Source organism: Rhinolophus sinicus, linkage group LG06, assembly GCF_036562045.2.
Source record: "Rhinolophus sinicus isolate RSC01 linkage group LG06, ASM3656204v1, whole genome shotgun sequence".
In the NCBI taxonomy this organism is placed as follows: Eukaryota; Metazoa; Chordata; class Mammalia; order Chiroptera; family Rhinolophidae; genus Rhinolophus; species Rhinolophus sinicus.
The window spans coordinates 10,928,472-10,950,049 of record NC_133756.1 but is presented as its reverse complement, the minus strand read 5'-3'; the positions used below and the strand labels follow the sequence as shown (position 1 = coordinate 10,950,049).

The following is a 21,578-nucleotide window of genomic DNA, read 5'->3' as shown; positions in this document are numbered from 1 at the left end:
TACTCTTATGAGTAATACTTCATATAAGTGCAGTCATACAGTAATTGTCCTTTTGTGTCTGGCTCACTTCACTAGTATAATGTCTTCAAGGTCACCCATGCTGTAACACTAATCAGTACTTTAGTTTTTATTACTAAATAGTTTTCCATTATGTATGTACATTATTTTTGTCCATTCATCTGTGGGTGGACATTTGGATAGAGTCACTTTTAAAATTGTTTGTTTTTGGTCCATCTGCAACCAGTTTTGATACCATTTTCCTTGTTATATGGTTGATATTTCCCTAAAATATCCTTTTAATCTTTGTAGTGCTATAGTTGCTCACTTTGTGTGCTTTCTTATTTAGAAATGAAGCCCAAGAGGAGATATATAAAAAGGGACAGTCCAAAAGAATATGGGGTGAGCTCTACAAGGTAAGACTTTAAATTCTCTCTCATTGAGTGGTTCCTTTGGCTTTCACAATCTTACATGAGAAAATTGATTTCGATATATTGAAGCTCTGTCAGATACAGTATCAAGTCTGCTGCCCATTCTATCCTCTTTCTACCACAAAGAAACCAGGATTGATGTAGCCATGAACATACTGTCATCCGTCTAAATAACTATTTGTTTACTACTCGTGTAATAGCAGCTACCTTATACACATTCACGTATTCTCTGTCAATATTTCTTTGGATGACCTGCTAAAGTGATATTGCTGTTTAGATCTATCATACATGGTTAGACCTTTATGAGAATTTTTAAGTTACTTAGTGCAGGCCTTTCATTTCATAGATGAGAACACATCTATGAATATCTTACCAGCTCACCCAGCTAGTTAGTGGAAGAGTCTTTGTGTATCTTGAGTCCACTGCTCTCTAGCTGGCTGAGGTTTATGTCTTCACACTAGTAATATTCTTGGGAACAAAGACCTTCAAGCATAGTCACATAATTAAAGAGTAACATACTGGTAATAGGAAGCTAGTACTATGGAAGCAAACTAAATTTTTCAGTGTTTTGTAAAATACATGAAACTTGTAACAGAAGAAACTTTCAGAAGTCTAATAAGTAGATGATACCGTTCAGTAATGCATAGTAGTCATGAAATAAGATGGGTTTTTCTAAGCGACTTTTCCTATTTGAAATTTGACAACTTTCACATACCACAGGATGAAAAAACTTTTGAATTCTGATCACTGGGCATTGAGGTTGGCTGCAACCTACTCTCCTCATAAGATTGCTTTGAAGTTATCACTATTGTTTTTTTCCCCTGGGTTGCCTTAAGTGTCAGCCCTCGTTCGTTTTGCCCTTGTACAATAGCAAATCATTTTTGCCTCTTTGAATTTGCAGGTGATAGATTCTTCAGATGTTGTAGTTCAAGTTCTTGATGCTAGAGACCCAATGGGTACCCGGTCCCCTCACATTGAGACTTACTTGAAAAAGGAAAAACCCTGGAAACACCTCATTTTTGTTCTTAACAAATGTGACCTTGTTCCGACCTGGGCAACAGTAAGTACAGCTGCTAATGCAAAACAGACATCCGAGGCCACTCAGCTTGTGTAAGCTTAGAGTGTCCATAAATCAATCAGTTTCCTGGTTTCTGGGACTTGGAATATTAGTTAAAGCATTGGCCTCCTGAGACTGTAGTCATTATTGAAATGTTCTCTTTGGAAACACAACCAAAATGTGCTTCATCGGCTGGGCAGAGTTAACCTTTTATCCTCTGCTGGTGGGTAACGGGGCAGCTGCAGGGTGCCCAGAGTGAGTGATGCGGGCCCCTTCAGAAGGTGGCAGCTGTAGGACTGGCCCATTTCACAACATGTTACATTATTTCATTAAGTTGCATTGAAGGCATTTTTGGAATATTGTTTTGTATTTATAAGACAAAAGACAAAGCATTAACTGTCACACTTGAAAAAAACATTTCACAGAATTATAGCTAACATTTTCCGTAGACAGCTGTGTATTTGAAGCACAGTCCTGTAATTCAAGCTCTGATTCTTCCTGTATTGTAAATAAACAAGTTACAATTTAGCAGCATCTTTTCTTTTTCCCCTTTAGAAACGATGGGTTGCTGTCCTCTCCCAGGATTATCCAACACTTGCTTTCCATGCAAGTCTTACTAACCCCTTTGGCAAAGGAGCATTTATTCAGCTTCTGCGGCAGTTTGGAAAGGTATTGACACCTGATCTGTTTCTCCTGGGGTCGTGGAGCTGTGGGTTTGTGTAAGAATTTCTCTTGCACAGTGGTGGAAAGTTACCAGCCTCACTTGCCACATCTTGATAATGAGAAACGTGTGGTCTAGAGATGTAAAAACCCATAGAGCCTCAGAATTATAAGGGGTTCTGAAATATTTTCTAGCTCAGCCTTTACCCCCATCCCTGACCAGCGTTGCTTCCCTTTCTGCTGTGTGCCTGGCACCTGAGGGCCCACCACCCCACACTCTGTGTTCCCTGCCCTGCTGAGCATTCGAGGCCTGCTGTGCTTCCTGCACCCACGGGGCCTGTGCAGTTTCTGTCCCCTCGGCCTGGAGGGCTCCCTGCCAAACTCCAGCTTTGGATCCCCTGTCAGATGTCAGTTCCTCAGGGAAGCCCTGAAACCAGACCGACCTAGCAAATGTTCTCAAAGCTACATGTTCTGTACCTGCAACTTTGTGTATTTATTTATTCTACCTGGCTTCTAACAAAAGGCACATGTTCTCTGTCCCACCCTTCTGCACTTCCCAGAGGCAAACACTTCCAACTCTTAGCTGTTACTTCTTTTATATTTTAATACAGCTTATGATTCTATTTCTTGATTTCCCTCCCCTCACCCAGTTTTAGATATTTATTAAGTTCCTATGATGGCAAATGAGGATTAGGTTTCTTACAGCCATCGTCCCTCCACACATACTTTTCCTCCCTCTATTCTCCCTATATCATATGTTTGGCTAAATTATTACTTATTCAATGTTTACATTATTATGACTAAAATACCAGTCACAACTGATCCACACCGTGCTGTGATTATAATTGTTTTCTAATAGAACCTTGTGTTTTCCCTGGTTAATTAGCTCCGTTTTATTTGTCACTAATGAATCACCAAATCCCCTGGTAGAGTGGGCTCTTTCGGGCACCTCCCTTTCAGCCGGCACTGGCTGTCCCCCAGGCTGGCTGCAGAGTCTTCTTCCTGGCATTTCCTTTCATCATCATCCTCAGAAATCCCATGGCTGTTTCCTGTGTTGGATCCCTTGTTCTTGGATCCCTTTTCTTCTTTCTTGGTTTACTCCTTTTGATGGAACATATTTTCCAAAAGCTTCCTGAGAAGGAGTGTTAAGAAAGAACATTTTTTTGAGACCTTGCATTCTAGAAATATCTTTTTTCACCCCCATCTTCCGCCTCCCCCAGTTCAGCCGTCGTTTCTCAGTCTAGTTGTATAGGACACAGCTTCCTGGCCCATGCTGGTATTAGGAGCCTTCCCCCCCCCCCCCCCCCCCGTGCTGAGGCAGTTGGTCGTCAGTCATTGGTTGGCTGCTTACCGCGGCTCACGGCAGCTCTTGCCGGCTGACGGCCACTCACGCTGGCTGCTGGCTGCACAATAGCAGCCCATGGCAGCCCACAGCAGCTCATGCTGGCCGCCAGCCGCTCATGGCAACACACGGTAGCCCATGGCAGCTCACGATGATTGCTGGTCACTCACGCTGACTGCTGGCTACTCACAGTGGCACACGGTAGCCCGCGGCAGCTCATGGCAGCCCAGCTCCAGGGAGAGCTATTGTTCACAATCTTAGCTGTAGAGGGTGCAGCTCACTGGCCCACGTGGGAATTGAACCGGCGACCTCAGAGTCAGGAGCACAGTGCTCCAACCACCTGAGCCACCAGGCCGGCCCTCTAGAAATATCTTTACCCTCACACCGTTTCTCCTCAGAATGTTGAAGGTACCACTGCATTGTCTTCTGGCTTCTGATGTTCCTGGGGAGAAACTGGAAGCCATTCTGACTCCTAATCTTTGGTGGCTGGGATCTTTTTTTAAAAAAATATTCCTGTTCTGAAATTTCACAGTGATGTGCTTTAAGATGCGTCTTTTATTGTTCAGTGAGCTGGGCATTGGATCGGACTTGCAATCTGATATTGTCCTATATTATTTCTTGGAAACTCCCCCACCCCCACCATGATCTCTGTTCTCATTCAAGAATTTGGTTTAATCCTTGAATTTTCTTATCTTTATTTCAGTACATTAATCACACTATGCTGTATTTTCTTTTTCTTTCTTTTTTTTTTTTTTTTTTTTAAAGGAGGCCTCAGCTCTCTGTGACCCATATGGGGATTGAACCGGCAGCCTTGGTGTTATTAACACCACGCTCTAACCAACTGAGCTAACCAGCCACCCCATTATGCTCTATTTTCTAGGCAGTTTCCTTGACTTGATCATGTAGTTACTCTACCACAAAGTTTATTTTGCTTCTCACTTTTGATCTTTAATTCCTGACAGTTGTTGTTTAGCTTTGAATTGCCCTGCCCCCTTTTCCAACCTGTTCTTTTTTCACGGATGGAATATCTTCTGTCTCTTTGAGAATGAGAATGATACTGATAGTGGTATTTTGAAATTTTCCTCTCTTCCTACATTTATTCTGTTTTCTCTCAGTTTTTTTGTGTGTTTCGTCTTTTCTAGTAGACTCACACTTCAAATGTCTGGTTATTCTTGGCTCTCCATTCATATTTAAGAGTGAGCCACTAAAAGAAGCCAATAGAAATTTTGTGCAGGGGGTAGGCTTGTTGAACGATAGACGTCACTGTAGGGTGATTGGCTGGAAACAGTATTTTGTTGGAGGACACCCTAGATGTCAGTGTCTGTAGGTCTTTACTCTCAGCCTGAGAGTTTCCCCGGGAAGGAGTCTTCTCATCTCTAGCTCGGGGGTGTATAAGCTTGGCCAGGGTTCTGGGAACTCTTGATTGTAAGGGCCTGTGGGTCTCACTAGTCAATATTTAGAATTTCAGTTAATCACTTTGGAAACTCTTTCAGACACTGCTATCTCTAAATCTGGAGACCCTTTCACGTTTGAAAATTGAAGATATTTTCAGGAATGCAGGGTTTAAAAAAAAAAATCATTATCCCTTAAGGCTCTGGGAGAGGAGTTGTGTGCCCATGATGAGTGACGGAAGGGATGGAGAGGTGACTCTTTCTACAGACTTTCCACCAGTTCTCTTGATTTCAGTCCCACCCTTAGAGCCATCCGTATTGCCAATTCCTGAGGCCTTTTGAAATTCATTGACAATGTTTTTTCTGGATTTTTAGTTTGCCTATGTTTGCAGCCACTTAGTTTTCATGTCTTGTAATGGGCCAGGTTAGATACTACTTTTTAGCTGCTAGTAGTTTGTTAAATCCCATGTTACTTTTTATTATCTCGTCTCTAGCTCATTCTTTGGTTTTGTATGTTTGGTTCTATGGATTTATATGTGTTAATTCCCATTGCATCATTCTAGTGGAGTTTAGGGAGTGAGGTAGGCTTGGATGTTGAATTCACCATCTTTAATCAGAAGTTCCCATCCATTTGTAGATTCATCTTGAGCTCTGCCTCCTTGGTACTTTCACCCAGTGGTCTAACATTTGAGGTTGCTTTTTTTTCCTTTTGTTGTTTATTTTTGGCAATGAAAACGCAAAATGTATTGTGCAGGAAAAAGGAGGGATGGGTCGTGGGATGTCAATTAGAGCATCTGCTGAAGTTCTCTTCCCTGAAGACATTTTATCAGTGGTTGGTGTTCTAAATTGATGACTAACAATTTCTTCCTTTGTTTCTTGACCCACATACTTTTAACCTTAAAACTTTGGAGAGTAATTTCACATGGATGACTGAGGACATTACTCACCTCTGATTTACTAATAAGTATATATATCCAGCCTGCTCAGAATACGTAGGTGGTGTATGTCCAGGCTTTAAATCAAGTTGTAAGCACCAGTTTTGCATTGTATTTTTTATATTAGCAAAGTAACACAATCTGTTTGTCCAAAGGGATTTTCATGACTATATGTATGTAGTGCATATTCTTTTTTTGAACAGTTGCACACTGACAAGAAACAGATCAGCGTCGGGTTCATTGGCTATCCAAATGTTGGCAAGAGCTCTGTGATAAACACGTTGCGCTCCAAGAAAGTTTGCAATGTGGCCCCCATCGCAGGTGAAACTAAGGTACGTCTGGCTCGAGGGGGTCTTATTTACGTCTACATATTTTATTTCCATGGAAGGTGATTATTTAAGACATGGAGATTTGTATCTGCTTCCCTTGAATGAGGACCACCTTCGAGTTTAGTCTCCATCTAATAGTTTGGAACGTACCAGAGTTGTTTCTCCCCATTTTGATAAGACTGAATACTTTGTAAGCCACTGTGTGGCTTTGGCATGATTTGATAAGTGCCACTCATGTAAGTCTGTTTTAAATTGTCACTTTTACTTTCATAAACAAAACTAACCCAAGAATATTTGATGCCTGGGTTAAGAAAGAAAACTCAACATAAAAGGAGATTTTGGCAGTTGAGGGTTGTTCCCTAGAACATAGAAAGTTTGGGAGGCAGCATGGTTCTGCTGAAAGAAAGAGACGCCAAACAGTATTAAGCTTCCAAGAGCACTTTTAAAAATCAGGGGAAGTTTTACTGGATATTATTGCACAATACTGGATGGAGATCTTGCCTCTATTATTTTTAGACTCTTAGCTGATGGAAACTATAGTTTATACTTAGTGAAGTGCCTCGTGCATGGCACAAGTAAAGGAGAGACTTCGTAGCTTCATTACTCAGCAGGTTGCTTCTCTCCGCCCCCCCCGCCCCCCACCGCACCCCTCCTTTTATAGCTTCACGAGCATCTGGGATTTGTGAAATTAGATTCCTCGTGTTTGACCCGGGAAGTGTCTGGCTTTTTTTCCGTCTCAGGTCTGGCAGTATATTACCTTGATGCGTCGGATATTCCTTATTGACTGTCCAGGTGTGGTTTACCCCTCTGAGGATTCAGAGACAGACATTGTGCTGAAAGGAGTTGTGAGTATTCTGCTCCTCACTGGCTCTCTGTTTGCCTTTCGGGGAAGACGTTCTGTGGGGAACACTGGATACCTTTGCTTTTTACTCATTCAGAAGACAGTTTGGGGTCAACCTGTCTGACCAAAGTTGAGGAACATGATGCTGAACAGGGCGGCCTCTCCATTCTACTTAAGCCTGTTTGAAGAGTTAGTGGAACCGTGGGCATATCTGGTCAATGTCATCCCACAAAAGAGTTTGGAGCTTACACACAGGATCCGAAGGGAAGCAGGGCCTGTTTATGTTTAGTGATAATTCATGTTCGTGGGTTTATGGGTTGAGTCATTTTGGACCTCATTCATTTCCTCACATGTTTCTGAATATGACCGAAAACCTTAACTGGTTCCACTTAACCTTAACCAGCGCTGCTGGCTATACATCCTGTGCGCATTCCTCCCCACCTCTCGTAAACTATTCCATTCTCTTTGTGTCCTGGGATTGGCAGGCTTTTAACCATTTCTGCAAGGGAGTAGCAAGAAGCATTCCAAACTTAAACTGCTTGCAGAAGCCACTCAGTTTGTGAGGAACAGGGATTAGGCTGGGCCCCGGGCCCCATGGCGGCGGCTGGCTGACTGTGGCACCCCTTCCAGCCGACCACGTCTGGCCACCTCAGGGCGGGCTCCTACCAGGCCCCACTTGCCGTGTGGTGTTGAAATCCACTTTCAGACATGATTACAGAGAACACTGGGAACTTCCCTGCTTCCATAATAAGGTTTGCAAACGAGATTTCCTATTAACATCTAGGTTCAAGTTGAAAAAATTAAGACTCCTGAAGACCATATTGGTGCTGTACTCGAACGCGCCAAGCCAGACTATATCAGCAAGACATACAAGATTGAGTCTTGGGAGAATGCTGAGGACTTTCTTGAGAAGCTAGCTCTCCGGACTGGGAAGTTATTAAAGGTGAGCTCAGGTTTGTGAGGTTTTAGGCTGGAACGTCCTTCAGCCATGTGCTCATGTGGTCTGGACCTTTCCTATTTTTCACATCTGTGTCGTGTGAACAGTATGAAACCTGGAAAGTAGGTAGTGGTGAACACCTGGGAGAGCTGTCATGCTTCCAAACTTGGAGGTGGTTTTGTCCTTTGAATTCAATTGGGAATCTTTCTGTGACATTTCAGGGTGGCGAGCCCGACTTGCAGACTGTGGGCAAGATGGTTCTCAATGACTGGCAGAGGGGCCGCATTCCTTTCTTTGTCAAGCCGCCCAATGCAGAGCCCCTTGCCACCCCCCAGGTAAGAACAGGGTGGGCCCATCTCTTGGAAATCATGGCTGCTGACTTACGTGTGGTGTCTTTTGATTGCTTCCCTTTACGGATTGTCTTCTCCTGTTAGAGTATTTCAGCTGCAGTAGCTCCCAGTACAGAGTGCCGTTGCCATGACCTTGTTGGGGGTGGCACTTAGAGACCAGAAAGTAGATGCCTGATAGAAGACCAAGTTTAAATATCAGTCTCTTTAGGGCCTTGAAGAAAGAGGACATTAAATGTAAGTGCTCTTCTGGCACTTGTATCATTTCTTACGATTGAGGAACAGGCATTTCCAAGATCCATTTCTTCAACAGACATTTATTAGACCCAGCCATGTGCCAGGCACAGGGCATGTAGGAATAAATAATAGCTGTTGCCCTCAAAGAAGCTCATAATCAGGTGGGAAAGGCGAGTGCAGCAATTGATCCTCAGGGAAAGAAGTCTTAGATATACGACCTCTGGGCTGCACTGAGAAGCTTCCCTGTAGTTCCAGTTCCCTCACCCTGGCAGTGGACTACCACAGGCTCCAGCTTTGGCACTTTGCTTTTCTGTTTGTTTTATAGGATCATTTTCAGAGGTCAGCCAGGTTTCTTGAAGAGGAGGTGGCTTCCATGCAAATCTTTTAAGTCCATTTAGCTCTGGTTTCCTCTTAACCTGAGCGCCCTTCTGAGAGTTTCACTTGTCAGCTAGAAATTTCCAGTTGAAAATTTTCTCTAGCATTTCAAAATCAACATACCTGAAACTGATGTTCATCCACTTTCTACCTCTCTCCCCTAAAACCACCAAACACCCAACAAAACAATTCCTCTGCCGTCTTCTTTGTATATTGTTTGTTCATCAATTCATTCATTCAGCAAAAATATATTGAGTATCTCCTGTGTGCCAGACACTCTTCTGTGTACTGGAGATACTGTTGTGGAAAGCACACGAGTCCCTACCTTCTTGTATGTATATGTATGTATATGTATGCACACACACACACACACACACACACACACACACACACATACACACACATACCAGTGGAAGAATTTTTTGACACCAACTGGGTGTCCAGTACTTCAGTTCTGACACTAACTCCACAGGTTAAGGTCTCAGATGCCAGCTGCAGATGGGGTTCCTAGGCTACCCCCACTTCTGCCCAGCTGACTACAAATTCAAGGGTTCCCAGGTTTGATAATTTGCTACAACAACTCCCAGAACTTAGAGTAGTGCTTTGCTTATGATTACTGGTTTATTATAAAGGATACAACTCAGGAAAAGCTAAATGGAAGACGAGCATGGGGTGAGGTCTGGGGTTGGGGGGTGGCCTGGAGCTTCCCCGCCCTCTCCAGCTGCACCACCCTCCCAGCACGTCACTGTGTTCACCGACCCCGAAGCTCCCCAGACCCTGTCCTTCGGGGGTTTTGTGGAGGTTTTATTACGTAGGCACTATGGATTAAATCAAAATTGTGTGCTGTTGGTGATTGAGCCCAACTGCCAGCCCTTTAATCAAGTGCTTGGCCTTTCTGATGACCAGCCCTCACACTGAATGGCCCCACCATGAGGCATCTCATTGGCATAAACTCTGATGTGGTAGAAAGGGACTTTTATGAATAACAAAAGATACTCCTATCTTTATTCAGAAGATTCCAAAGATTTTAGGAGCTCTTGTGCCAGGAACCAGGGTCAAAGACCAAATAGGTATTTCATTATACTACAGGGAGACAGACAGTAAACAGATAATCATATAATGTCCAGAAGTACTGATTGCTGAGAGGAAAATTAAACCAGGGTAAGGGGTTTGTGGGAGACGGGAGTACTTGTGTATGTTGGGTGGTCAGGGATGGCCTCTGAGGAAGTGGCAGATTAACAGAGACCTAGGGCAGGGGCCATGCAGATGTCTTGGGAGGAGAACATTCCAGGTCAAGGGAGTAGTGCGCCCGAGCACCTGAGGCGGTGCTGTGCTTGATAGGTTCATAGTCCTGACAGGAAGTCATGGGCCTGCAGTGTGTCGGGCGAAAGTGGTGTGGCGGGAAGCTGGACAGTTTTAAGTTAGCGAGCAACTGGCTCTGAGGACGTCCATCACCGCTCTCATGATCCTGTGTGGAAACAGTGGTGTTATCTTGATTCATTCCTCCATGTCTAGTCACTAAGTTTAAGTTAGTCCCCCCCCCACACTCTGCGATTCTTTTTCTTTTTTTGGTGGTGGCAGAAACCCCCTTGAGAATCCAAAAGCTAAAAAATGACCTTACTGGGAAAATGTATACAAATGTACATACACATTCTTTAGATAGTTTCCTGACTTTCATGGATTTCTGATTTAGTACTTTTTTGGAAAATCACTTAAGTTCTGTGAGTCTCGCTTGCAAGAGTAAAATGATATCACATATGTGACGCGCCAGTCTGATGCCTGGCAGATAACTTCTCTTTTCACCGTTATCGGAAGCAAGCCAGTCATTTAATGTTCCCGAAGTCAGGGCTCCTTCTGAGCTCTCCTCACAGGTTCTCCCCTTACCTCAGACCCTTCCTTCGAGATGTCTCCTCAGTGCCTCGCCTTAGTACTCGACACTAGTGCTGCTTTCATGCTTGCCATTCAGCTTGGCGTTCATTCTTGCTGTGTGTGTGAATTTTGAATGTGCTTATCTCAACAACTGCCTTTCCTTAAAATCCTCAGGGAGGGTGTAGGGAATCTTACCTGTCTAACAGTAAATGGTTGATTGGTTGTAATGGTTATATACTCTTGTAGTCGGTGCTTCCTTTGAAACTGCAGCTGCATTCCTTTGATCCTTTAATATGGGTTCTGGGTTTGATGCACATTGGCTTACAACTGATTAGGATCTGACTCCAATTTGGGTGTTTTCAGTATTCTCCCCTAGTCCTGAGAAGAGGACAGCCTCATTTGAGAGCAAGATGTAAATTCAGAAATTCAGTTTTTATCTTCTGATTCCATTTCTCTTCCTGTCCCCAACCCCACCTCTTTCTGGCCTGAATAGCTTCCATCCTCATCAGCTCTGGAAGCTGCCACAGAGACAACCCAGAACAACGCAGAGGAGCAAATCACAGAAACTGTAAGTGAGGAGTCAGAATCTGTCATCGAGGAGGAAAAAGGAGAGAACAGTCACTGTGACGCCAACTCAGAGATGCAACAGATTCTCGCACGGGTTCGGCAGAACTTCGGCAAAATCAATGTCGTGCCTCAGTTTTCTGGGGATGACCTGGTTCCTCTGGAGATGTCGGATATCGATGAAGAGCTTGAGAACTCTTGTGCAGAGGAGGAGGAGGAGGAGGAGGAGGAGGGACAGCAGCGACAAGGAGACGACGAGGAAGAGTCTTACCCTGAGTCCCAGGAAGAACACGTGGAAAACGACACCAAGGCAGTTATTAAAGCCCTGGATGAAAAGATCGCTAAATACCAGAAGTTTTTAGACAAAGCCAAAGCGAAAAAGTTCTCAGCGGTCAGGTATTGCCTTCCTCTTCTCACGAATTGCAGTTTGCTCCCTCCTTTTCCCAGAAACTTGCCATGGGTATTGGGAGTGATGGTTCTACGGTGGGGGCAGGTGTGGGATTGCCCACATTTCTAAAAAAGGATCTGTCAAATGAAAAAAAAAATTTGGCTCCCTGAAATAGGAGAAGTTTCGTTGTTGTGTTTTACAAATGCCCAGGGAGCCGCAAAACTGTAGGGTGTTGCCTTCTGCCAGTGGTGGTAACGGTGTGGAGTGGGGTGTCTTCAACTGCGAGGTTGTCACAAGTCAGCACGTGACTTGGGCAGTGGAGGCGAATGTGGGACAGCTTCCTTACTTTGCTTTTCTGTTTCAGAATATCCAAGGGACTAAGTGAAAAGGTTTTTGCAAAATCTGAAGAACAAAGAACAACAGCTGAAGAGGATGTGGGAGATGCAAGTAGAGGTAAATCATTTCAGTCATTTAGGTGTGATTTGCATCTCTGGGAAATCCAAGCTTAACCTCCACATTATCTCTTGTCACATCATTTCCCCACAGATGTTTATTTATATCTGGCAGATTACCTTGTTTCCATATACTATTTACAATACAAATACAATTATCTACTTTTCATTATGCACATTTTTTTTTAGGGTTACATTGGTAATTCAGGATTAAATTGGTTCAAGTTCCTCTTAAACGGTACAATATTAACCTTGTAATTTAAGAATGGGTTGCAGACAGTTTTTTTGCGGGGGACGAGGTGGTTCGTGCATTTATTTTTCACTTCATTGGACTCACGGCTTCTATAACAAGAGTGTGTTGTCATGACGTAAATGCACCCCCTGCCATGGCCCACGACGTCCTTCTTGGCCTGGCGCCCCCCCGCCTGATCCTACTTTACTCTGCACTTTGCTCACCGTACTGCACTCCCACTGGCCTTTTTCCTTCTTCCTCCAACACATCAAACTCATTCCCACCTTATGATTCACAGACACATTTTGAATAGAAAATTCCTGTTTCTTTTCTGTGTGTGTTTGATGTTGTTTCTAGCACCTGCCAAAAAGGGAAGGAAGCGGAAGGCACAGAGGGAAGAGGAGCATTCAAATAAAACTCGCAAGACGCTTACATCTAAGGAAGTACGTGTTTTTGGTCTTAAATATCATCTAGCTGTAGAAAGTAGAAATCTAGTTCTTAAGACGCACTCTTTCCGAAACTAATGGACTAGAGTTGAATTCAAGGCACTCCAGCCCTAAGTGAGCTACTTGAGGGCAGTTAAATAAGATCAAGGGTTGGCCCACGGGGTGAAGGTCCTTGAGTTCGTGTCTTGTAGCTTAGAAGTTCCTGACCCCTGTCCTCAAGCATGTGGACTGTCATCCAGAAGAGCCCATGGGTTTTATATGGTCCCAGGGAAATGACATGATGTGCAGAGCTGGTAGGCAGACATCACTGCCCTCTGGGAAGTCAGCTTTGTAACTGGGCTCTTCAGAGCTGGAATGGGCCCTCTTGGGAGGTGAAGAGCTTGTTGGAAGTGTTTGGCCTTTTACCAGAGGACCACTTGTCAGGTGTGCAGTAGAAAGAACCCTAGCATTGGGTGAGGGCTGGGCCAGTTGACCGTCTCTAACTTGAGTTGTCACAGCTCACAATGGAAGCGCAAACTTGGGTCTGGGAGGTGAACCCTCCCTTGTTAGCACTGACTGCTTCGCGCTGGAGGCGGCATGGGAATGGAGCACAGAGAGGGTTAGGGGCCTGTTTTATGATTTTCCGTGTTTGATTAGTTTGCTTTTATTTTCTGGCTATTTTTTTTACAGCGGAGGCGAGCAGCACGGAAGCAACAACCCAGAAAAGTTGGTGTACGCTACTATGAAACACACAATGTGAAAAATAGGAACAGGAACAAAAAGAAGACCAATGACTCAGAGGGACAGAAACACAAACACAAAAAGTTCAAACCTAAGCAGTAACATTTTAAAAGTTGTTTATTAAATTATACAAAAATATGCAATTAGAAATTGTATTCATTTTCTTCATGCCCAGTTGGCATTTCCAAGGCCACAAAGCATTTGTTCTGAGGTTTGATAGTTGAAACCATTCACTAGTGCCAGTGAAAATAGAGAGAGCCCTTCAGCCCCAAGGATTTCAGCGATGAGGTCCAGTCGCACTTCTAACACTCAAATCAGCCTTCTTAATTCCTTCAGAGTGTAACCCTGTCATGTAAGTGGCTGACAGAAACAGGGACGAGATCTATAAGACGGAAAAGCATGCTGTTTCTTTTGTACTGGCAATTAGCAATTTGGAACAGGAGCCATTTGGAATAGAACCGTAACAACATTTTAAGATGTACTGTACATGGTCTAGGCTTTCAAATATGAGGAAAAAGCTACAGCAGTTTCTGTTGTCCCTCATTGAGGCTGTTAGGTGGATCCAATGAGGACATAAGTGCTTTACTGTCAGGAAGTCGTGGAACCAGCACGTGTCAATAAACAGCATTCTTCTCCATTAAAATGACAGAGCACAGACAGGTCATTTCAGTAGGGTCTTAGAATTCCACGGGATACCTGCATGAGCGTAGAAACTGTGGCTTCAGATTTGAGAGTCGAGTGTGGGGCCTGTTTGCCTTGGTAGAACCCAGCCCTTGTCGGACAGCAGCTCCTCAGTGAGACTTGAAGTCTTAGCCAGGATGGGTGTTGGGTCAAGGCTCCAGTAAGGAGAGCTCTTCACACTTCTTCGGGGGAATACTAAGCACTTGAGGCACTCCATCCAATTGGGAATGTTGGTGCCTTCTTAGGTATGTTACTTGTGAAATTTGAACGGCAGAAGTCACTCAGCTTGCTGCCCTAGCCCATCCGGGTCCGCTCATTTAGTCTTCTGGGCCTACAGAACCAGAAGAGTCCTGAGCCTTCAAACTTCAGTTCAACTTAAGAGGAATAGTAAAATGTAGTTGTCTACAGGCATAACCCTGTCATTAGTAATTAGAACTGCATGTGAGGTTTGGGCACCACTCCCATTGTTAATTAAACATGGCTAGTTAGAGGGATGGAGGGCCAGGGTTTGATTGTCTGCAGAATAAAGTGAACAAATCAGTGTTGGGGGAAGAGCTAAGGTGCAAGCGGCTCACGGTGGACATTGTGACTTGCAGTTCTTTCCAGCAAACATTTACTTTCTCATAAGCCAGGGGTTTGACTGCCATTGCCTCCTCACCCAGGCAGTTGGAAACTAAGGAGGAAGGGGTCAGATGATACAATATAAACCCCAAACTCCAAAATGAGTTACTAGAACTGCACTGGGTCAGGGATGATGAAAAGACATCAAATAAGGGAAAGGCCAGAGAATCCCAAGTTAAAGTACAAGATGAATGTGGACCAGAAATGGGACAGAGAAGCAGCTTCATTTGGGCAGAAATAAATGATGGTACTAGGTGATGAGAAAGTTGTTTCACCCGTGAGGAATACAGCAGAAAGGGGCGAATTCTAAATCTTAACTACTTGAGTTGGCAAATGCCAAGGCTGGCCGCATTCTGAGACCATCTGGGCTACACCACCGTCCACTGCCAAGTGGGAGCCCAGCCGCCAGACAGGTGTTTCATGACACGAGCAATAGTGTGACTTCTGACAAATACGGAGGTGGTGATCAGGGGAGGGTATGGCTTGTTCACTCAGGAAACTAGCTTTTTATTACAAAGGGCTTACAACGGGGTAGTCGTGCTTGTGAGACCCATATGGAAATTATCACTTCTTTGGTGCAATAATGCCTTCCAGTTGGGCCTGAAAAACAAAAACGAACTCCATTAATATTTGCAATTTGCAGCCTAACACAAATAGCTGAGAGGTGATAAAAGTCTCTGGAAAAGATAATCCCATTGCTGCCACGCCAAGTATTTTTCCTTTTCATTCCCAACTCCGTATTTTCTAGATTAGCTGGTTTCTGGCTTGGCCAACAGTCTTGCTACATGACGACAAACCAGAGCTGTCCTGGTTTCCATACAATAATGATTCAGTGCATAATATAAAGCATTGCAAAGGAAATTGAATAAAAGTTGTTGAAATAGTGGTTTTCCATGGCTCAGATTTCAGGCCTAAAAATGTCTGCTAAATTAAACTTTGGAATCCTGGGAGCTCTGTATTGGGACAAGAGGTTTGGGAAACAGCAAATTTTCAGCCACTGAGACGACTTGACACCCAATTAGAGAAAATTGCTACCAGTGAGTAAGGAGCTGTCCGTCTTCTACGTAAAGCCGAAGACACTTGGGAGTTATTTTCTCCTCTGGCAGCCAGTAACATAATTTACCATCATGTTGTGTGGACAGATCTTTAAGTAGGTCTACTCGGGACGGCAAACACTGCTTTATTTGTAGTGTGGCTTCGAGCCAATAAAAATAACTTCTAGGGAGTCCTTCACCCTGGGGATTACAAAGTTGCTAGTAAATGTCAGGAAGATGCCAAGGTATTCTGTTTTGCTCTTGCCACTGATACTATAGGAGGAACTAAGGAATGTGGGCTTACGATAAAGGAATATGGCAGATAAGGCAGGCAGCTTCAGAGGCTGCGAAGTAAACAGATGCACATCTGGCTGTGAATGTTTCTAGCTTTTCTTTGTTTTTGTTAAGATCAGCAACAAGAAAACCTATGTCATCCCCCACTAGCCCTTCTTTATCAAGTGCCTGGCCTTCTTGCTTTGTAGTGCCAACAAGTCTGCCAATCACAAGAATGTAAGGTTTCTATGAGACTAGGGAGAAGAGGGAGAAAAATCCAGGGGCCCCTTCTGGCCAGGGCCATGGGAGACAGCCACTAAATGTCACCAGGCGCTATATCTGGAATAGTGGTTAGCAAGCATCAGAATCACGTGGAGACCTTGCTAGAATGGATCGTTGGGCCCGAACCCCAGTTTCTGATTCAATAGACCTGGCGTGGGCCCAATAATCGCTATTCCTAAAAGCTGCCAGGTGATGCTGCTGGTCTGGAACCCAACCTATAAGAACCTTTGGAGCAGAGAGAAAGCCTGGAGTTTCAGAAACCTGGCCCCGCCTTCCCTTCAGCTCAGGTGCAGAAAAGTATTCAAGGCTTCAAATCACCAGCTGCCGCGGAAATAAAGTTCCACTTTGCCCATAGCCACCTTTCCAGAGGATGGTCAGCTTTTTTCCAAGGGGAAACAAATTCTCTCGCTTGGAGAGCCAGGCTGAGGTGTCATGGTGATTCAAAGTTGAGCGCAGAGTCCCCTCCAGAGCCAGATGGATGGAGAATCTGGGTAATGGGCCCTCACCCACCCCCCAGCCCCACAAAAGTCAGCTGCTTTTACTCCTTGGCAGCACATGTGGACAAGCATTTCAAGTCACCTGGAGGAAAAGGAACCAAATGCTTGGCCTGTGTGGCTGGGAGGACAGGTGGGAGAGCACCTCCACCTGGGCCTGTGTGAGGATTACCTTCAGCTGCTGATTCGTCCGCTTTAGGAACTGAATATCCTCGTTGTGTTTCTTCTCCTCCACCTGTCTCCTCTCACTCTCCCGCTTCTCGGTGGCCTCACATTTTGCTTTCTGCTCATTCACTTGCTTCTCCAAATCTCTCTTTTCCATTTCTAATTCTGCAATCTAAAGACAGAACCCCCAGTCATCCTGGGATGTCGCCAAGTGAATGGAGTGGCTTGAGTGCCTGGGCGGAGGGGACCCGGAACATGGCTGTCCAACCCAAGACATTGCCAGGGTCTGTACTGCCACCCAGTGGGAGGTCAGTGACTGGCACGGCTCGTCGGAGAGGAGACAACGAGCCCTTGTAAGGGCAATGACCAGGCTGGCCCTTCCACTCTGCACCAAGGGGCGCTCACTGAGGTGATGGGAGTGCAGCCTAGGCGGCCAGAATGACCACCTCATGGCCTTGAGACAGGCAGAAGAGTTCTGGAGGGCGGTAAACCCCACTCACTTTCCTCTCCATGTCCGACTTCCCCTGTTCGGCCTGCAGCGCTTTCCTCATGCCGAACGCCACGCTGCTCTCGTACAAGGTCTGGTACGCAGCGATGGTCATGCGGATCTCATCCCGGACTCGCAGGAGCAGCAGCCCTCTCTCCGCACAGTTGATGGTGACCTCACGGATCAGCTCATCTTCCAATGCACGCAACACAGGGAGGTCAGAGAAGGCAGGCGGGAGGGGAAATGCACCATGTCCACTGCAAGCCTCCCTTCCTATTGGGACGAGTGCTTAGGGTGTGTCCTGCTCACTTGAAGACACACCTGGGGAGGGGCCTTCAAGTGGCCCCAGGAGCCGTGCTGTGCAGCCAGTGCTCTGAACTTGGCACTTGGGAGTACAGGCAGTCGGCAAGCCCAGGGCAGAGGGCGACAGGAGCCCCAGGTTTGTTTGCAGCCGTGAGGCTCCTCTCTTCCATCCTCAGCCAAGAACAGGGTACTATTCATAGAAATCTGACTTTTCAATTTGAAGATGGTAGCTGCTTTAAAGCAGCCGAAAAATCCAATGTGCCTCCCTGGCTGGACTGGTTTAGGGCTGGAAACAGCACAGCTTACAGCTTGTCCACCCATCTCCTCCATAATTGCTGAGCTGGAGGGCAAACCATCATCATACTCAGGCAGCAGGGTGGCACAGACATGTGCAAACTGGACGCAGTTTGCATGTCAGAGTCCACATGGGCCAGTGAGACTGGGCTGGGGGACAGCCATGTCACACCAGCACTTGGGGAGGGAGATCTTAAATCCCTGTGTCTGTCAGTTAACAAATTACCCTGAAATATTTTTCTGGACCAAGGGCCGAATGTCGATGGATGGATATAAATATAGAACATAAAACTTTCTGATGAAAAAAATTAACACATACTTATAGAAATCTTTGAAAAAACAAAGACTTAAAATGGAAGTTCTCATTTACTCCAAACATCTGCTAAGAGGTGAAGAACCAGGTTGTCAGGAACCAGGTTGAGTGGCAAGTGGGTGTCCTGGTAGGAGAGGCGGGGCTGGGAGGGGGAAGAGGGTGTATTTAGCAGTTCCTGGGTGGGGCAGGTAGAAAGACAGATTTTCATCCTTGCCTTGTCGTATGGGGGCGCTTCAGCTCGGGGCTCCTCAGGGCATGGGGCTGTGCTGGAGGGGAAGGGAAGGAGACAGGAGAATGCAGTGTACCCTCCCCCTGTCCACAGGCCACTCACCGAAACACTGCGAGTAGAGCTCCCTGCGGACAGGGCATATGCCAGTCTCCCGGGCCTGCCGCTGTTGCAGCTTCAGGTCCAGCTGCTCCTGGAGATGAACGACGTCCATCCTGGTGCTGGGCGTGCTGGACACCTGCTGGATCCACAGCTGCGTGTCTTCCACCCACTCCCTGTGGCGCAGACACAGCCAGGCTGAGCAAAACCCATTGACCAGAGACGGTCCTCAGGACACGAGTGAGATGAGCTCTCTGCCTGAGCAGGAGTGAAGGGCAGCTCTGTCTCCCTTTCTTCCTTGGGGAATGTGTGGCTCCAAAGCCATGTCCACTAAGCTGCCTCCACAGGTCCCCTACCTTGGGGCTGGGCAATCTCTACTCTCCCACAGCCCTCTGTGAAATCATCACCCATGTTCCAGATCTTACCCTCCTAATGTGTAGAGGGCAAATTTGTGGTTGTTGCTTCATCTGAACAGAAGGCCCAGAAGGAATTGCCCACTGATTTGTGGGGTGGGAGACACGGGGCACCATAAACCTTGTGCCAGTCAGAAAGAGGCCAACGTGTGGATTTGGGAATGGAGAAATTCTTGAAGGCATGTAGCCCTCCCTATAATAAACCTCATGTCAAGAGGCATGGCCCCGTTCTGGAATCATTAGGGGGGAGCCCGAGGGCAGAACCATCATGGGGGAGAGGACTTTCATGCATTGATGGGAAGGAATTTACTGAGATCACCCTCTCCCCATTCTTCTTTGACTTCCATCTCTGAGGAGATTGCAGTCTCTTTTCATCGTAGACTTAAAAATTAAATAAACAAAAACCAAAAAAAACTGTCAACTTATTACATAAAAATAGTAGAAAAAGCATGTCAGATAGTGATAAATGTGGCTAAGAAGAAAGAAGCAGAGTAACGAAGAAGGGAGAAGATACTCTTTTATAAGAATTCTCAAGGAAGGCCTCCGTGAGGAAATGGCATTTGAGCAAGACCTGAGTGAAGAAAGAAGGGAACCAGGTGGATATCATGTGGAGAGTATCTTTGGCAGTAAGAACAGCAGTTGTCAAGGCCCTGAGGTGGAAGAGTGAAGTGTTTCAGAGACAGCAAGCAGAGGCCCCTGTGGCATTAGCACAGTGAACAGAAGGAGAATAAGAGATAAGATCATGGGTACATCAGGGGCCAGACCATGCGAGGTCTTCCAGGTCACTGTAAGGACTTTGGATTTTAGTCTGAGTGAGATGGGGAGCCATTAAGGAGTTTCTGGCGGACACCTGGCGTGATCAGCCTTATGATTTCGGGACTGTGCTGAGAATAGATTGTAGGGGCAAAGAGTGGAGCCGGGTTTTCAGATAGCAAGGAGGCCTCTGCAGTAGTGCAGGTGACTAACAATAACTAGGAACAAGACGGTAGACGTAGAGGTGGTGAAGTGGTCAGATTTGTGGAACCAAAGGAACTTGATGAAGGATAGGACATTGTGATGTAAAAGACTGAAAGGAATGAGAGGTGACCTGAGCCTCTAGTAGAAAGGAGAAGACTGGGAATGAGCAGGTTGGGGGAAGAAGAAATTGTGATTAAGTCTGGACATGTTGAGTGTGAGCTATCTACTAGCATCTTCATGGAGGTAATGAGGTAGTAGTAGAATATATGGAGTTTAGGGGAGAGGACAGAGCTGGAAATACACATTTGGGAGCCATCAGCATATAGATGGTAGTTAAAGCCACGAGCCTGAGTGAGAGCACTCAGGAAATGAGGGTAGATAGAGATCTCCCCACCACCCTTCCAAGATCCAGCCACCTGCCAGCACGAGGAGCTCTAGGATGGTGGGAGGAAATTCCAACCAGGAACAGAGACAGGGTTCCTCTTTCCACATTCCCATGTTCTGGGTTGCAAAAGCCTGGGCCTTCTCCCAGCCACTGCTCCTGCTTTGTTACCTTGGAGGCAGGATGGCATTCAAGATTTCTTCTGCTTGCTTTGTAGGATCTGGGATACAGGAAGTTGTGGGGAGCTTGGTCTTTGGTGGTTGTGGGACTGGACCTGAGGGTCCAGGTTGCTGGGGGCTGATTTTCAGTGGCCGAGCCTGAGAAGAAGGAACAAGTTAAGACAGGAGGTGATTCAGACACCGAGCTCGGCAGGTCCTGGCACTCTGGATTGCTCCAGGTCTCCAGTACACCCCTCCCCTATTCCCAGCTCATTTTCCCCATCTGTCTTCTCAACAGAAGTTATGTCTCAGAGCTGCAGGAGGCGGTGTAGAGTCTCTGGTCTCACCCCAACCCAAGGCTTGTATCTCCTTGAACAGATGTTTCTGGCACGGTGCTCGGGCCTCTGCTTTCACACCTCTAGTAATGGGGCAATCACTACCAGATCTATTCTTGGACCCGGCTACCATGAAAAAGAAGGAACCCCATTCATCTCCCTGAGACTTCCTTCCCCATTCTAAATCTGCCCTCTGGAGTCGCCCAACATCTGGGCTTCTTGTACCTCTCTCCCACCCTCCTTCCCCCGTCCCAGTTCCCTTTACTCCCAGTCGTTTCAGCCTCTGTCCCTCTGGATTCCCGATCCTCTAGGCTGGAATCTGTCATTTCCCCATCAGAGCTACCGGGCTCCCGCGTCCCCTGAGATTCCTCCTTACTTTGGGGCTCCGTTTCTCCGTGTTCCGGCTCACCAGCACCGGGGTGTCATACTTGAGCAGAGAGTCCGCGGGAGGGATCATGGCGGCAGCTGGAGTAGTAAGTAGCCCAGCAGCGGCCCCTCCAGGCTGGGCCTT

The 21,578-nt window shown here is 46.0% G+C and overlaps 2 protein-coding genes across 2 annotated transcripts in view; one reads left to right on the top strand and one right to left on the bottom strand.

Annotated features, from left to right (window-relative positions):
- The window catches only part of GNL2 (G protein nucleolar 2), a 22,946-nt gene extending 9,258 nt beyond the window's left edge, over positions 1-13,688 (top strand). Inside the window, exons 6-16 of the mRNA XM_019726553.2 lie at positions 347-413; positions 1,330-1,488; positions 2,041-2,154; positions 6,017-6,145; positions 6,883-6,987; positions 7,768-7,926; positions 8,142-8,255; positions 11,242-11,708; positions 12,065-12,153; positions 12,742-12,827; positions 13,500-13,688. Coding sequence (XP_019582112.2) covers positions 347-413; positions 1,330-1,488; positions 2,041-2,154; positions 6,017-6,145; positions 6,883-6,987; positions 7,768-7,926; positions 8,142-8,255; positions 11,242-11,708; positions 12,065-12,153; positions 12,742-12,827; positions 13,500-13,652 — 1,642 coding nt within the window. The 3' untranslated portion in view covers positions 13,653-13,688. The remainder of the gene's footprint in view (positions 1-346; positions 414-1,329; positions 1,489-2,040; positions 2,155-6,016; positions 6,146-6,882; positions 6,988-7,767; positions 7,927-8,141; positions 8,256-11,241; positions 11,709-12,064; positions 12,154-12,741; positions 12,828-13,499) is intronic.
- Positions 13,650-21,578, bottom strand: DNALI1 (dynein axonemal light intermediate chain 1). Its single transcript, XM_019726554.2, has 6 exons — positions 21,444-21,578; positions 20,746-20,891; positions 18,829-18,998; positions 17,601-17,779; positions 17,108-17,272; positions 13,650-15,452 (listed from the first exon to the last, which is right to left on the bottom strand). Exons 1-6 carry the CDS (start codon positions 21,522-21,524, stop codon positions 15,417-15,419), a joined length of 777 nt encoding a protein of 258 aa, XP_019582113.2. The 5' UTR covers positions 21,525-21,578; the 3' UTR covers positions 13,650-15,416.